This window comes from Sphaeroforma arctica (genome assembly GCF_001186125.1).
Source record: "Sphaeroforma arctica JP610 unplaced genomic scaffold supercont1.27, whole genome shotgun sequence".
In the NCBI taxonomy this organism is placed as follows: Eukaryota; class Ichthyosporea; order Ichthyophonida; genus Sphaeroforma; species Sphaeroforma arctica.
In genome coordinates, this window is record NW_014040531.1 from 158,999 (window position 1) to 175,005 (window position 16,007).

Genomic DNA, 16,007 nt, shown 5'->3' on the forward strand with positions numbered 1-16,007 from the left:
GTATATGATATATGTGTGTGCGCGTGTGTGTGCGTGTATGTGGGTATGTATAAATACAATTTTATTTGCTGATATCTATTCATTTCTACATTTGTACATGTATTCACATGTACGTATTTATATACGTACATATATATACTATATACATACATACATAAATATATATATATATATATATGTGTGTGTGTGTGTCTATATATGTATATATGTATATATATATATATATCTGTATACATATATGTATATATAGATATATATATATTTATATATATATGTAGTTATGTTAAGTATGTTATTATATATATATATGTGTGTGTGTGTCTGTATGTCTGTTTGTTGCTATGCTTTTACAGAAGAGAAGTTTTGAATCTCCCATGTGCTTCGTGGTTCTTGTTCTTATCTTCCAATATTTGGGTGTCCAAACTTTGCAAATATCTGTTTCTGTATCGTCAATTCCCTTGTAGCAGTCTTATTTTCTCAATCGCACATCAGAGCTGTCACCATCTGATGCTTGTGCATTATTAATTTTTCACCGGATTTTCACGAATGCAATGTTATACAACTATTATAGAGCATGGTGGCCCACAGCGGGGTGTCGGCTAAACGGCTTTGTCGATCCCCTACCGCACTATATCGCACACTGGCGGCCCTGCGACCCAGCATAGCCGACCACAGCACAACCACTCGCATGTTATCGGGTAGCTGGGTGTGGAGTATGAAACGGCACCAAAGCCCGTTGACGGCATCTACATGCGCATATACACACACGACCCTGCAGAGGAGTCATATACATACACTGAGGAGACTGGCCAATTTAGCAAAGAGTGGTGAGAGCGTACAGAAGGTCGCCAAGAGGCCCTTTATGGGGGTGGGTAGGCTGAACCGGCTCGAACAAGCTGCGGACGCGTCCCCTAGAGATGTTACCAAGCAATTGGCATTACTTAAGGTAGGTTTTTTCCTCGCTTATAGGTGGGCATACAGACTCAGTTGTACAGCTGTTCCATCTCTGCAAGTAGATCGGGCTACCATACATCGAACAGCCGTCGAATTTACACTTGCTTTTCAATAGTCACCTATAATTATCCGATAGTTTATCAAACATCATTCCCATCACAATAGTATGCTTTTACAGGTGAGACGTGTTTTCTTGTTCATCGATGTCTTAAACTATCTAGTTTCGGCTGATATCAACTTATACAGTTAAAGCCCTTGCCTACATAGTGTACATCACGCACGTATCTCTATACACCTAAGTCTGGCAGTATGCACGCTAAGTTTTATTTTGAGGACGCCCTTTTCATGCGTCTTGCGCCAATGTCTCGCCACGACAAAGTCGTTTCACTGATACTGACATGAATTTCTGAACATCTTGAACAGGAACTGAACCGTGCAGGTGAGCACGAAGTTGTGATCAGGCGCTGGGATAGCAATAAATTCGCCATCAACGAAGCGGCAATGCAAGAGTACATCAAGGCGCTTGGTATGATTGTGTGTGTGTGTGTGTTTTTAACACTACATCGTGCTTTGAGGCTATATTCAAGCCAAGACAGTTGTAATTCCATATCGTTCATCAAGGGATCTTGACGTTTATCGTCGGTTTATAAACATTTGTTTATTTTTGGCCGTAGTTCTTTGTTTGTGATAGGAAGCGCGATACCATACCTCTGTATTGGCTGTGCATCATACATCTCTACTTCAAATGTCCTGGCTCTGTCGCTTATCTTAAAACACTCGATACCTGGTACCGCCGGTATTGGTATTGGTCGGTATACTCGTCACCCTCCGCGCTGTCGCCGACGACCATGATACAATGATACATGGCAGACTAACTCCATCATACAGTAATTTGCTATATGACATATATGTGCACAACATGCTCGACCTTCCATATATTATGACATCACTAATTCTCATGGACCATTCCTTTCCCTTTCACAGTGCACGCGCACCGTATGGAGGCGTCTTCGTTACCCAACGCAATTAAGCGCTTAGAGTCCTTTGGCAAGTCAGGTCTATCAGACGCAGGCTTGGTCGGTGCTGGCGCAGGGGGTGTCTCACTGGCAGGCATCTCAGCCTCTAGTCCGTTGCCTGTGGAGCTTGTGAGCACGATAAAATTCGCTCTGTTGAAGAAGGTTGGGTGGCAGATTATGTCGGCATTCATCTTCTTCTCGGTGATGATTGCGGTGGTACAAGATGGCATGAATGTGAACAAGAATATACCAGGCATGCGCACCAGTACAACGCCCCACGCGGACGAGGACACTGGGTTGCGGTTTGAAGATGTGCGAGGATGTGACGAGGCCAAGCAAGATTTGGTATGCGATACTTCGTTCAGAAAAACAATATTGTTGTAATGTGCTTCGTGCGGTTATCTATATATCCGTTCGGATCTTTGTGAAAGTTACAAATGCTTCCAGCTGCATTAGCTAATACATACGACCATGGATGTCTAAATTCCAGCGCGTGGAGAGTCAACAGCTGTAACCGACTATATTCACGACTTTTTATATGCTCACGCCTTGGACTATGCATGGTAGCACGTGCACTCGAGAATTATCGTACAACTCCGGACACGTTGTGCACTCGAAAATGCATTCGCATTGCTTGTTATCGCCGGTATACTAACCCCGTCGAACTGAAACTGAACTCATTGGTCGTACATATCACTACAGGAGGAAGTGGTAGAGTTCCTGCGAAACCCGGAGAAGTTCACCCGGCTGGGTGGTAAACTACCCAAGGGGTTGCTACTCATGGGTCCACCGGGTACGGGCAAGACGATGTTGGCACGAGCTATCGCGGGTGAAGCTGATGTGCCCTTTTTCTACTGTGCTGGTACGTTCTGGTTGCATTACATCCACGTATTTGAAGTGCGCGAGTGTGGCTACAATTGTGCGTGGATTGTGTGTGACCGCGTTTGGTGTGAAGTGTATGTGTGCATCTGCATGATCGGAGGTATGTGTATTCGTCCCTCCATAGGGAAGAGAATTGCAGTTTTGCCATCAGACGACTCAAACCAGCAGTGTATGTTATATTCTATGGTACGCGTATACAAAGGTATAACTCGCCCCCCATCCCTTTCTATTTGTATACTCGCATAACCCGTCTGTGTGTGTAGCAAACATGGCAATACATCGCGTCTGCATCCATGTCTCGGGTAATTTTCCAACTGTCTGTGCTGTGCTGCCTACTGATATATGTTCCAGAGTAACCCCTGCTGATTTTTAACTCCTTTTTGTGGTACACCAGGGTCTGATTTCGATGAGATGTTTGTGGGTGTGGGTGCGCGACGAGTCCGAGAACTCTTCGAAGCAGCGCTGAAAGTCCAACCATGCATCGTCTTCATCGATGAGATCGACGCTATTGGGTATGTATGCTATGGCAAGGGTGTGCTTGTTCCGTTGCTTGTGTTAGTGTTCATATATTTGACGGACTATATTGGGTGCGTGTGCTGTGGTAGGGAAACTTGTCCCGTTATATCGAGTTGATGATTTTGTGTGAGTGCAGTCGAGTGCTGTATCTCAAGCGTACACTACGTTTTGCCGGTATTATATGATGCTCGATTGTGCCAGTAGCGATGGGAGAAGTTCAAACTCATAGGCTCGTCTACTTTAGAATTATACGCACTATAAGTACCAAAAGGTATTCAAGTTCGAAAATCTCCGCATAGTATTACGTCCAAATGTCTTGACAAGGTATGTACATCTAAACTTGTACACAGGGTAAACGACTGCAAATGTGTTCGTAAGAAATTTACATACGAATGTGTACACAAGGTTTATGGATCCAAATGTTATCATACCCTCAAGAATTGTCTACAAGGTGCATGAATGCAGGTGTGTTGACCAGATATATATTTGTCAAAATATTGAACGCTGTATCGATCCAAATACATTCTTCAGATATGTGAATCTAAACGATTTCTATTGATCTCCCCCTTCATACTGACAGTGGCAAACGGAATGTCAGGGACGGCAGTGGCAACTCGCGCATGACATTGAATCAACTGCTTGTTGAATTGGATGGCTTTAAGCAGAACGATGGTGTAATAGTTGTGGGCGCTACGAATTTCCCAGAGCTTCTTGACGAAGCACTAATTAGGCCTGGCAGGTTAGTTGTGTGTTGAGTTTGATAACTTAGTATACCTTTCGAGGTGGAGATGTCGCGGTTGATGAAAATTAGCACTGCTATAGTGACACCTTCCTCCCCTTGCGTGGGCAGCTATTTGCAGTACATCCTGGCCCTTTTGATATGGGTGATGTACCTTTGGTACCATCGTCTGCATCTGTAAAAACTTGTACACCATTGCCTTGTGCCAGTTGCCCGAAAGTGGACCACGAATATGCATGACGCTATTGCTATCAGCTGATCACTTCTCCAACTGATCTACTACTACGCAGATTCGACAAGAAGGTGTACATCAACATACCCGATACCAAAGGACGCTTGGAGATCTTGCAATCACACATTAGTAAGGTAGGAGTGGATCCGGCGGTGGATCTCCGAGTGATTGCTCGCGCCACATCAGGGATGTCGGGAGCCGAGTTGTCAAACATGGTGAACCAGGCGGCGTTGAAGGCGTCTATCGGTGTGTATTAACCGTTAGCTCATTGGATAAAATTGCCATACACCCATGTTGTGTGTAATACCTACTTATGCGTTAAATTTGAGGGGGGGGAATGTAAATTTGTATGCCTGTATGTGTATTGCTATGTTTGTATTGGGACGATTGGTAGCAGGAGCACATTTTATGTTTTGTGCGCGCTATACCTCTTTTGGTTGATCGTATTTCAAAATTTCAGTCGTGTGCTTCCCGCCTGACCCGCCGGTTACTTTACTTTTGACTCAAGCGCCTGTGTCTTTCACCCACTTTTCGAGCATACCCGCTTAACATACATTGTGGTTACTATCTTTTTTGTTCTCTACTTGCAGATAACAAGACGGAGGTGGGAACTAAGGAGTTTATCTACGCACTCGACAAGATAAGAATGGGCGCAGAAAACAAGTCAAGGATCATTACGGCTAAGAACCGGAATCAGGTATGCCGGAGAACTTAATTTTCGCTACGATTTTTTGTCACGCGAGCAATGAGATGAAGGATCGGCATCTAAGGTTTTTAGTTATACATTCGTGCTTGATTTTTCTTGTGATTTTGTGCACCCCTTATCTTCCACCCCTTATCTTCTGCCCATTTTCGCATTCTCTCCCACTCCTCTGCCTGCACTTCCATGCCATCATCTCTCGTCTATCATGTGTCAATTCATGCCCGTCATCGCGTATTGTGCTATCCCTCTGTGCACACATCCGAATCGGGCATCTTCCGTCTACCATGTGCCCCACTTTTGCGCACATTCATGTCCTGTGCAACTCTTCTGATTGCAGACCGCGTATCACGAGGGAGGCCATGCGCTAGTGGCTGCACTCACCCCGGGAGCTAATGCGATGTACAAAGCCACCATATTGTCTCGCGGACAGACTCTAGGAATGGTATGTGAAAGTTCGGTAGTATTTTTTTTTCACATCTTTGTATTAGTCGTATAGAAGAGTGTGAAGGTTGTTGTCGTATATATTTATTTGATCTCCTGAGACAGCCGGGTATCCAGATATATACTTAGGTATGTGTATTTTTAGTCTCAGTATTCCGCCTACGCCAAAGTTTACACAGCTCCATGTCTGATATTTATTCCATGTTTGTGGGTTGTATGTGATTATGTCTATGCATTATATGTTGTTGTCTGCGACTCACTAGTCTGAAAACCTATATTTCTGTATCATAGAGGGCTGTTATGTGTGGTTGTTAATAGCCGTTGGGTAGTTGAGTACTCTGGCTGGCCAACTATCTATGCATGTCTGTTAAAACGCTTCTGAACGCTATTTCTATTCTTAGGTACAATTTTTACCCGAGGTAGACAACACCAGTCGTTCCAAGGAAGCATACTTTGCTGATCTGCGAGTAGCCATGGGCGGTAGGGCAGCCGAAGAGTTGCTCTGGGGAGAGGAAAACGTCTCAAGTGGTACGCAATCTGCATTGTGATAGTCATGCGTCGCTTTTATAATATTACCGCATCCCCAATAATACCAGATTGTAGTTGTGTGATAGTCATGCATCTCTTTTATATTATTACTGCATCCTCGATATTACCAGATTGTAGTTGTGTGATAGTCATGCATCTCTTATATATCATTACTGCATCCCCGATAATATCAAAATGCAGTTTTCTGCGTCCGTCTACGCACAGGTTTACTCGTGTGTATAGGCATATGACCAATAGTGCATTTGGACAACAGAGTCAACCTAAATAATGTAATCTACCTCATAAAAACATCGTTCTGAGCTGGCTTCACTCTAAACGCCCAACACTTTCCTTATCAGGCTGCAGCTCAGATCTGAAAAATGCGACGAGCATGGCAACACATATGGTGTGTGACCTAGGATATAGTAAAAAGATTGGCAAAGTTGTGCACGACCGAGACAGCCCCAAATCGGAGGAGACGATGAAACTTATCGACCTTGAAGTGAGGAGGCTGCTAGATGAAGCGTATGAAGACGCCATCAATACCTTAAGGAAGAATAAGGACAAGCTTGATTTGCTGGCCACGGTATGTTTTTTTAATTTTGCTCTCCATTGCTTGTTCGTGTACGAAAACTTCCAAGAGCGTTTCAATAGTCTTTAGTGCGTGATCTGATTGTTTGTAAACTATTGAGGCTTGGGTCATACGGGATGTATTCTGGATACTCCCTGGCTGCTTGTTTGCAAACCACTCAACTTGTTCTCTTTTATCTACGCAGGCTTTAATAGAATACGAGACTCTGGACGGTGAAGAGATCAAAATGGTTTTGGAAGGAAAGCCGCTACCGGACAGAGAATTAGTGGCGCCGCCGGACACAGATCTGAATTACGACAACCTCCTTGCTTAGTATAAGGATTATAATTAGATACTTGAGAGCCTCGGGCACGCTGTGATCGGATCGGGCCAATATATTGTACATAACTCCACTATAAACATAGAATATAGATTTTAAGTCGTTGTCTGTGGTTGTATCTGTGTCTGCTTCTGTAGCTGTAGCTGTGTCTGTATATCTGTTTGTTTGTTAGTTTGTATGTGTCTGTGCTTTTTCTGCGTGTGTGTACCCATTCAAAGTGCGAGTCATTCTGTGTACAAAGAAGTGCCAGTGAATTGCAAGTAACATCGATGCGTGTTCATTGCTATAGTTTTCACTTTTGGTCCATAATCGAGGATATTATACCTCTATCTTAGAATTAATATTTTCCAATGCTGGAACTTTAATTCGTAAAGCGTGTTGCGTGCAACAAAAGTATCTAAATTAGGAAGAGATGTAGTCATCAAGTATCAGATTGATGTTTTCTTGTGTGATTAGTCTCACTTTGGAATATCATCGCTCGAATTACTTTTTTTTTGACAAATGTTGCTCGATTGACAGTATTCATGCTAGCTCTGAAATCCCGAATCCCAGCAGCTACTGAGAAGTTTCTGCATACACTCGGATAGTGTCGCAATGGATAAATAATTCAATATATTGATTGGCGTTTCAGATAGTAGAAGCGCTTTTTGCCTCCTCGTTTCCTCTCGTTTTAGTGTTCTCGGTCATTTTCTAATGTGTACCACGAGATCGTCCGAAGGAATTGGCACATGGAGATGTCTGATACCCTTGCGTAAAAAATTAAACGAGAAGCTTCATACAAACCTTATTCTCAGATCCTAAAACCCATTATAAACCAATCTAAACATCACAGACCATTATAAACTTGTTTGTGTAGTAAAGGTCTTTTAGTTTGATACCGTTTAGTTATAAGGTTATTGGCTCCATACCTGTGCAGTGAAAGGGTTATTGTAGTTTTATACTGGGTCACACTATAAGCACAAAGATCCTTAAATGTAACTCTAGTATCCATTAAATTATCCGACTGACAACAGAATCTTAATTCTATTCCTAAATTTTATTATCGCCCTCCGTTCTATCACATGGCTTGGCTACATCACACCCGAATATCCTAAGAGCCCAGGGTCAATTGCTCGATGGTAGGTTTAGTGTGGAACACTCCTTATGTATAGTTACTTCCAGATACTGCCCAAGGTCTGTATTCTTTCTATAATCTCCTCAATGCCTGTGTCATGAACATTTTAGCATTGATCGATATGGAAGCGTGATTATAGCTTGCTGAGTGAACGCGATGGGAGGTTATACTGTCTACTCGAGTATCCACAACGAACAGGGTACATGGCACTAAGATTTCGCATGGCAATAACTGGCTATCATATCCTTGCCGGCGCAGCCACCTGAGTGGCATGATGGCTGCACTGGGTGTGGCATCGGCCGAAATCAACGGGCTCTAGTTCTGATGACGTTATTTTTCAATCACCAATCGTCGAACTCCTCATTGTCGCTATCATTGTCCATTAAGAAAGCGTAAGCCGGACTCTATTGAAATGTTACAAGGGAATGATTTGTCAGTGAAATTTTGCTACAATAGCTCCGCCACTCGCGCAGTCGTAAGGCTGATGGTGCCTCAGATGAAAACACGAATAGTATACTATATAAATAAATCAGATCTGTTTTCACAATTCTAAACAAATTCAAAGCAAGATTGACCGTAGAACAAGAGTCGTGTACAAATATACTTCACAATTCAACACTTTGCCTTTCACTATATTTGTATCGTGGTGGTAAAGTGTCGTACAGCTCACAAGCACTTGATCGGACACCACGACAATAATGGGTATGTATAACTCGCACTTCAATCTGATTCAAATCTTGAGTCCTGCGCCACGCTCGATGTATGACGACGCATTGCGAATCCATAGAAACTACCTATTCATATTGAAAGACATTGATTTCTAAATCTGTAACAACGTTACGGTCGAACCGCAGCGATCATGGATTGAATATTTGCGCTAAATGTATACATAATATATCCTTAGTTTGTGTTCGCGTGATGGATGCAATGAAAAAAAAGAGACCCCGAAATAGCACCGGGAGTAGCATGCAATAATATCGACCTGCTATAAAACAAAGGACTCGAATGAATAGGTATTTATAATCGGCCCAATAGCGGAAAATCATAGTCCAGACAAGACGAATATATTTGTATAGGTTTGGCTGTAGATACTCCATTCCAAATGCTTGGAGTTCACTCTCACGATATTTCTTCTGACTTTTCGAAAAGCGATGGCGGATAACCATACTTAGCAATCGACATGCGGTGTCATGAGTACGCCGTGATTTATAAACCTCTGATTAACTACAACGAAACAATATACAATCACAAAAGGTCAACGAAAACTGAAGATACAAATCCACTGCATGGCTACACGATGTTCAAAAGGTTTTTTGTGGTTCTCACACTCACCTGTCCATTGTCAGCGGGAGTAACCCGCCTACTCATCTCCAAATCATAATTAGGTTCCCCTCGGAACCAATTCGGTTTCCTTCTGAAAACTATGTATGCACCAATCAGCACAAACGCAAACAGCCCTGTAACGCCTGTTACAATATATAGTTTGCTCTCCGAAGGTGCGGCTGTGCAAAGCGTGAAGGAAATAAGAGTGTCAGGACTAAAGCTAGACGTTGTGCGAGTGAATTATCCAACGCTGATTACAGTAAAGAGTGTGATGTCTAGAAGCTCTATGATAAGCGAAGTATACACAGAGTCAGTTCTGTACGATTGTGTGAGACTAAATGCATTTCTATAAGATGCAGCGTTATCAATGACTCATACGATGTGCAATCATCGGGTGACGAGCTCAGTTGCAATCACTTCTCGACTGCACAGCTGAATATGTAGCATTCGAGCGCATTCCACGTCAGACTAATTGCATATGACTTGAATGCAAAATTGAAATTTCAAAATGAGAACTTCAATATGTATTATATATACATATATATATATATATATATATATATATATATATATATATATATATATATATATATATATATATATATATATATATATATATATATATATATATATATATATATATATATAGTATAGTTATGTGTGTGTTTGTGTGTTTATATATATATATATATAGTTCATGTTCTATTGTTGTTCAGAAACCATTCTAGTCGCATAGATTAGTATGCTGCGTGTTTTTCAGGCGCTAATTCGTTGTTCCCTTTTGTGATTGGAATCAAATTTTATTTCCTTTCGCTCCTACTCATTGACAGCTGGCAGATCTCAACGATCAGATGTCAAACGAAGCTCAAGTTTCGTCGTCGCCCAGTCCGACGGTCATACACACTCTGCAACGGCATAGAGACCTTCTGAACGATTATACGAGAGAATTTCGAAAAACAAAAGTATGTGAACGAACCTGTACGCTAGTTTAGGCAGGATTGTTTTTGGGCCCAGATGTTGGTCTCGGGTGATTTTAATGAGCTGAGTTTTGTTCGCAGAATGCCGGGGCTATATGTGTAATATCTATCTCAATGTGTAAGGTTTCCCATTGATTATTCTTTATCATATCCCAAATACCAGGCAAATCTACAATCAGCAAGAGATCGTACAATGCTTCTCAGCGATGTGCAAACCGAAATAAGGTAATCCTAAGCGTAATTTTACATTTCGATCACAATTCCATATATATATGCCTTTTGATCTGCCAGTATTTATTTTGTGTGTTAGCAGATGTCTCATCCGGCAAGGCCGAATACAAGCATCAAAATCAGTTGTACGATTTGACAAGAATGAATTTTAGGCCATGCTACAACGTTTATACCAATCTCATAGAAACACGATTGGGTGACTCTATTTTCTCCTAGAGGCGAATGAAGACATACTGTACATGTCCCTTATGGCCCAATTAGAAACCTGTGGGCGCAGAAAAAAAGCGACCAGCACCAATACCCACAGCTCACATATTCATTCATTTATCTTAATTCTTCTGCTAGAGCGTACAAAGAAGGGTTTGGAAGTGGGGCAGACTACTACGCATCTGAGCAAGCTCGTTTGAATACAGCGCACAGTGCGGTGGATGATGCGATAGGGTAAGTCATACTGGTGGCGTTGCACTGAAAATGTGTAGAAAAAGAATTTGCTCTCGAGTGTTGATCACAAATCGCTTTTCTCGCTACTCTGGATCACAATTCTGGTTGGCAAGGGTAGACCATAGGCATACCTTATCGCCGAAAAGCCGTACTCTATGTTCGTTGCAGGTTTATTGTGCGCATATAAAATTACCACTCAACGCTCACTTACGACTTTAATCAATCTGAACACAATTGTCCGTATCTGTAATAGAATTGCGATTGCCACAAGAGAAGACTTGCACACGCAACGACGAACATTCCAAAGCACCTCACAGAGGTTACAAGGCATTGCAGGTACTTTGTGTAGAATTGTATAGTGAGTTATTCTGGCGTGCATGAATCTGGTGTCATCAAATACTCTATCTATCCACCAATGTTGATACGATATCTGATACATCTCACCGCTCATGTTGACTAATTTATGTTGCATATCGTCTGTGGCTGAGTGTGGTGATAAGTTTCAGTTCCCACTTTTGCATTGTGGTGTAGGTAAATGTTTTAGGGTTTTTAGGATGATTTCGTAGCCGGATCATCAGCACCTTGAGCTTCATCATCACAGTTTCTATTGATCTGTTTAGAATGTACCTAGTTTTGTGCACTTTCACGCCTGGAAGTAATTGGTAACCATAACGACCAATTATAAGGCCTAGATGTGCGGTAATGATCCTCAGACCCTCGTCACATGCTTCTACGATGATACACAGAAACCATCCCTGGCCTGAATGTACTCATGAAGAAGATAGACGTGCGAAAGAGGCGAGACCAGCTTATAATTGCCGGTGTTATAGCGGTGTGCCTCTTCATTTCGATAGTCTACACGTTTGGATGATCGGCTCTCCGGTGGCGTAAGTGATCCTGTTTTTGAGCACAGGAAGAAGAAAAACACAAGAAACTCAATATTAAGTAAAAGTATTTGCCAGCAGATTCACGTGGTACAACGTATCTGCCAATAGATTCATGTGGTACTAAGAGAATTTGCTAACAGATTTATGTGATACAAAGTATTTGCTAACAGATTTATGTGGTACAAAGTATTGCCAATAGATTCACGTGTACAAAGTATTTGCCAACGGATTCATGTGGTACAAAAAAATTGCCAACAGATTCACGTGTACAAAAGTATTTGCTAACAGATTTATGTGGTACAATTTGCCAACAGATTCATGTGGTACGAAGTATTTGCCAACAGATTTATGTGGTACGAAGTATTTGCTTACAGATTCATGTGGTACAAAGTATTTGCCAACAGATTCATGTGGTACACGTAGTTATATCCATTGTAGAGCCTTTTTGTTATAGCCCACGGGCCATTTACCATCTGACACTCGATACTGGCCAAATTTCCGCACGCACGTGTCGTACAAATTCTCGAAAGACTAGACAGTATAGAAGTATATTTAACAGCAATTTCATATTAATATTTTCAGCACGACACTTGTAATGTTTGCAAGTTTTTGGCTGACACATGGTAGTACGTTGGAAGACTAGACACCCGACAGTTGACATTGGCAATCTGCCACAATATCCGAGATGTACCAAGACGTTCAACGCAAGCTAACACGGGAGTTCTATGCTCCTCCGTATTGTATTCTTTTAGGAGTTAACAAATCGAGGGTTCGGCACAAGCATGACACCTACACACACATCATCGGACGCAATAAAGTTGAATTTCAGCGAGTGAGCGTGGATGTGCTAGCTTATTTCTCTCAGACATCACCAGACCGAGAAACACAGGACCTCCTTAAATCCCACAGTCCAAAATAGTCACCCTTGGAATTGCTTGCAACACTCTAGGGGGTGGATCGGGAGTAATGAGATTGATACTACACCAACCAATCAGTTAGGCCTCGCTAAGTAATTCGTAGTCTAGACGAGAAATTCACTCTGGAAAAAAAAAGAGAGAGCCTCTCCTGTCAGCAGTCAGACCCTCAACGCAGACACCAGGAAAATTGTAGAGACGTGCAGATGTACACTGCAGCGCTAACAAAATCCCAATATCTCCATAGAAACGCTACGATATACAACGAACACCAAGCCGACGACGTCCCACTTTACCAATGTTTTCAAGTTGGCTCCGAACATGGCGTGTCGGTAGGAGAAGGCGATTGAAAGCACGCAATTGGGCGGGGCTACGAAGCTAATAGTTTTGAACAAATTCTTGCAGTATACCTCCCTATAATAGCCGACACAGATATATCAAGAGAGGTCACATATCTCAATTGAGAACGAAACTGTCCCAAGATTCTGTTGCTACACTAGTTTATTTTGTAGGTTGGATTCGCACCTCACGAGTCCGATCCCCGACAGTCCAGTCGAGGGGTACTTTACTTTAGCTTGACAGGGTGGCATTACGAGCTAGCACCTATAGAATATCCCGCCTCCTGTAGCGATACAGAAAAGAAAAGAAAAGCATGCTTAGAACGATAGTACATTTTCATATTTATACGTAAAAAATAGTGAATTGTACACGAACATAGTAATGGAAGAAAACCTGCCGTCACCAACTGTCACACGCACAATATGGCATAGATGCTAGAAGTAAAAGGCCCAAATCCACTTACAAATGTGCATTTCAACAATATGAACGAGCATATGAACATCTGTGAAAGATTGCTTCTGTTTTTGACACGTGCATGCATCCAACACTTTGTAACATTGAGCTGAAAATCGAAAAAGGCAAATGACCGTGCAAAACAGGGCCATGTAACAATTCGTTGACGAGAAACAGAGGCACGTATGCGCAGACAACAAATGCATATCAATAACTTCAACAAACGGATACGAAAGCGCCATCTATCGGAAACTAAAAACAGTCGGTGGAAGAATAGCACTATCTACCATTAATCTCTTTTAACATAGGCGACAATAAAGAAAATGAGTTTTAAACCACCACCATGTCTACCTTCTAGCCTGAGCACTGGCGTGCTTATGTAATTCTCCAAAATCTCATATCGGGTATCAATGGACAGAAAGGTTCACGGAACTATCCATATCCGCAACAAAACACGAACATTGTACGCGAATTATCTACTAGATAGAACATATATCTGACGCACGCACACAGAAACGGTATATTTTTTCGATTGCAAACAGCAGTACAGAAACAATAAATGAGAAAGGAAATATCTCTCACTGACCTAACTAATTGAACTATCAAACCCCACATGACACTGTTCTCCAAGTTTAACACTGTCTAAAAATCAGATACCAAAGAACAATATGCAAGATATAATTAAGGCAATACGCGCTAGAAAGATGGATGCGAAAACTGCATATACCTCAGAAAATCCGCTATACCTTGTCAGGCGCTGTCCAGAAAATACTATACAAATATGTGCATGCCAATGGTTTTGACAATTGGCTTTGCTTAACCAACGCCGTAAAGTGCGCGTAAATCAATCTGCACACTGTATATATACTACAGCTACACACAACTATGTTCAATATATACGGCAACTACAAACCTTCGCCTTGGCATCGGCACTCGAGACACTACTCGTCGTACAACAACCTCCAGAATCTGCTGTGGAACTAGATGGGGGCTCTCGTGAGTCCCCTACTAAAGTACCTTTACTTTCGCCGGCAGCCTTCTTCTGTTTCCAAAAATATGAGCTGATCCACGTCCACGCAAGGAAAAGTAGGGGCATAAATATACATGATATGCAAACCATATTGTCGATTTGTGCCCTGCTATGAGTACTAAATGTTACCTGTGCTGAATACACTTGCCTCTGATACACGTAATATGCGCTCTTTATATTCAATATTCAATAATGTCTATCGGATATGGAGTCGTGGACTCGAAAGATATATATCAATAAAAGTTTATAATTTATGAAGTCCTGATTTTCGATGACTAATTAGAGCGAACAAATAAAAATCAGGATTTATAATCGTCACATTTCATATGGATATTTTTCTTTGTACACATGTCTAATAAGTACCTAGTTCTGGGACAAATTATTTTTTGAAAATCAAATACGTCCCGAATGCTTTGTGATATAATATGACAAACCGCCATATTTCGTTTTGGCATTAGTAACACATTTTGTTTTTGTTTTTGTTTTTGTTTTTTGTTTTTTGTTTCAATTATAAGATCCCTGACCCTAATTTCCTGTCCTGATCCTAAGATTCCACAAATCCTTGGCCAACCCCGAAAAACTCTGAGTCCAAAAATCCTGGTCCACAGGGCACACTAGAAACCCTAAATCCTACCAAAAAAATGAGGCGAAAATTATCAGTGCATACTCTTTAAAAATTCAGAAGAAGGCTAAGAATTATGATTATATTTATTTATATATTTAAAAAAAGACTTTTGGCTCGGCCCTGTCAAAGCCTATTAAAAAAATACGATTCAAGTAGAGTGTCTTGTAATCCTCCTCGAGTCATCCTCTTTCTTTTATTACATTTAAAATATCCTCTCTGTGTGTCGGATGAGTACGTTGTACTCCTGTATAAATAACAGTATAATACTCTGACAAGTCTGAAAGCCAAAGGATTGCAAGAATGCACATAGCCTTCTAAATTTGACATTCAGGGGCAGCTAAGGCCTGAGGCCCGAGGGGCAGTAAAAAAAGTATATAAATAGCCTCATTTAATTGACGTAAAAAAGAATACCTATTACACAGATCTGATTGGTAGAGTAAATTAGGCGGTCAAACTTGAAATAATTAGTTCACTGGGTATTTCTCGGAAAAAAAACCTGTCATTTTGTCTAAATGTCCAAGACCGGTAAATTAAAAATACAGCACCTTCTATTGTCACACGAAAGTGTAACGGTTCAATACTATAAAGTATATAAACAACTCTCGTTATATAGTGCCACGACTAAATATATAGAATATATAGAATATATATATATATATATATATATATATATATATATATATATATATATATATATATATATATATATATATATATATATATATATATATATATATATATATATATANAT

General features: G+C 41.1%; 3 protein-coding genes across 3 annotated transcripts in view; 2 read left to right on the top strand and 1 right to left on the bottom strand.

Annotated features, from left to right (window-relative positions):
- The window catches only part of SARC_00782 (hypothetical protein), an 8,221-nt gene extending 1,157 nt beyond the window's left edge, over positions 1–7,064 (top strand). The window contains exons 2-13 of the mRNA XM_014305534.1: positions 572–946; positions 1,378–1,480; positions 1,939–2,315; positions 2,673–2,832; positions 3,247–3,364; positions 3,949–4,107; positions 4,398–4,585; positions 4,930–5,036; positions 5,380–5,484; positions 5,885–6,011; positions 6,371–6,597; positions 6,788–7,064. Coding sequence (XP_014161009.1) covers positions 572–946; positions 1,378–1,480; positions 1,939–2,315; positions 2,673–2,832; positions 3,247–3,364; positions 3,949–4,107; positions 4,398–4,585; positions 4,930–5,036; positions 5,380–5,484; positions 5,885–6,011; positions 6,371–6,597; positions 6,788–6,916 — 2,175 coding nt within the window. The 3' untranslated portion in view covers positions 6,917–7,064. The remainder of the gene's footprint in view (positions 1–571; positions 947–1,377; positions 1,481–1,938; positions 2,316–2,672; positions 2,833–3,246; positions 3,365–3,948; positions 4,108–4,397; positions 4,586–4,929; positions 5,037–5,379; positions 5,485–5,884; positions 6,012–6,370; positions 6,598–6,787) is intronic.
- A 2,395-nt stretch (positions 7,065–9,459) lies between these two features.
- Positions 9,460–12,044, top strand: SARC_00783 (hypothetical protein; the record flags this gene model as incomplete). Its single annotated transcript, XM_014305535.1, has 6 exons — positions 9,460–9,657; positions 10,190–10,321; positions 10,500–10,561; positions 10,913–11,008; positions 11,262–11,344; positions 11,755–12,044. The coding sequence occupies 6 exons, from the start codon at positions 9,460–9,462 to the stop codon at positions 11,877–11,879; spliced, it is 696 nt and encodes a 231-aa protein (XP_014161010.1). The 3' UTR covers positions 11,880–12,044.
- A 1,120-nt stretch (positions 12,045–13,164) lies between these two features.
- Positions 13,165–14,821, bottom strand: SARC_00784 (hypothetical protein). The gene is made up of 2 exons (XM_014305536.1): positions 14,515–14,821; positions 13,165–13,431 (listed from the first exon to the last, which is right to left on the bottom strand). Exons 1-2 carry the CDS (start codon positions 14,719–14,721, stop codon positions 13,399–13,401), a joined length of 240 nt encoding a protein of 79 aa, XP_014161011.1. The 5' UTR covers positions 14,722–14,821; the 3' UTR covers positions 13,165–13,398.
- Between the last annotated feature and the right edge of the window lie 1,186 nt (positions 14,822–16,007).

Coding starts and splice junctions, on each gene's coding strand:
- SARC_00784 (XM_014305536.1), bottom strand. CDS start 14,721: ATGGTTTGCATATCATGTATATTTATGCCCCTACTTTTCCTTGCGTGG. Junction 13,432..14,514: donor GTGCCGATGCCAAGGCGAAG/GTTTGTAGTTGC, acceptor GTATCGCTACAG/GAGGCGGGATATTCTATAGG.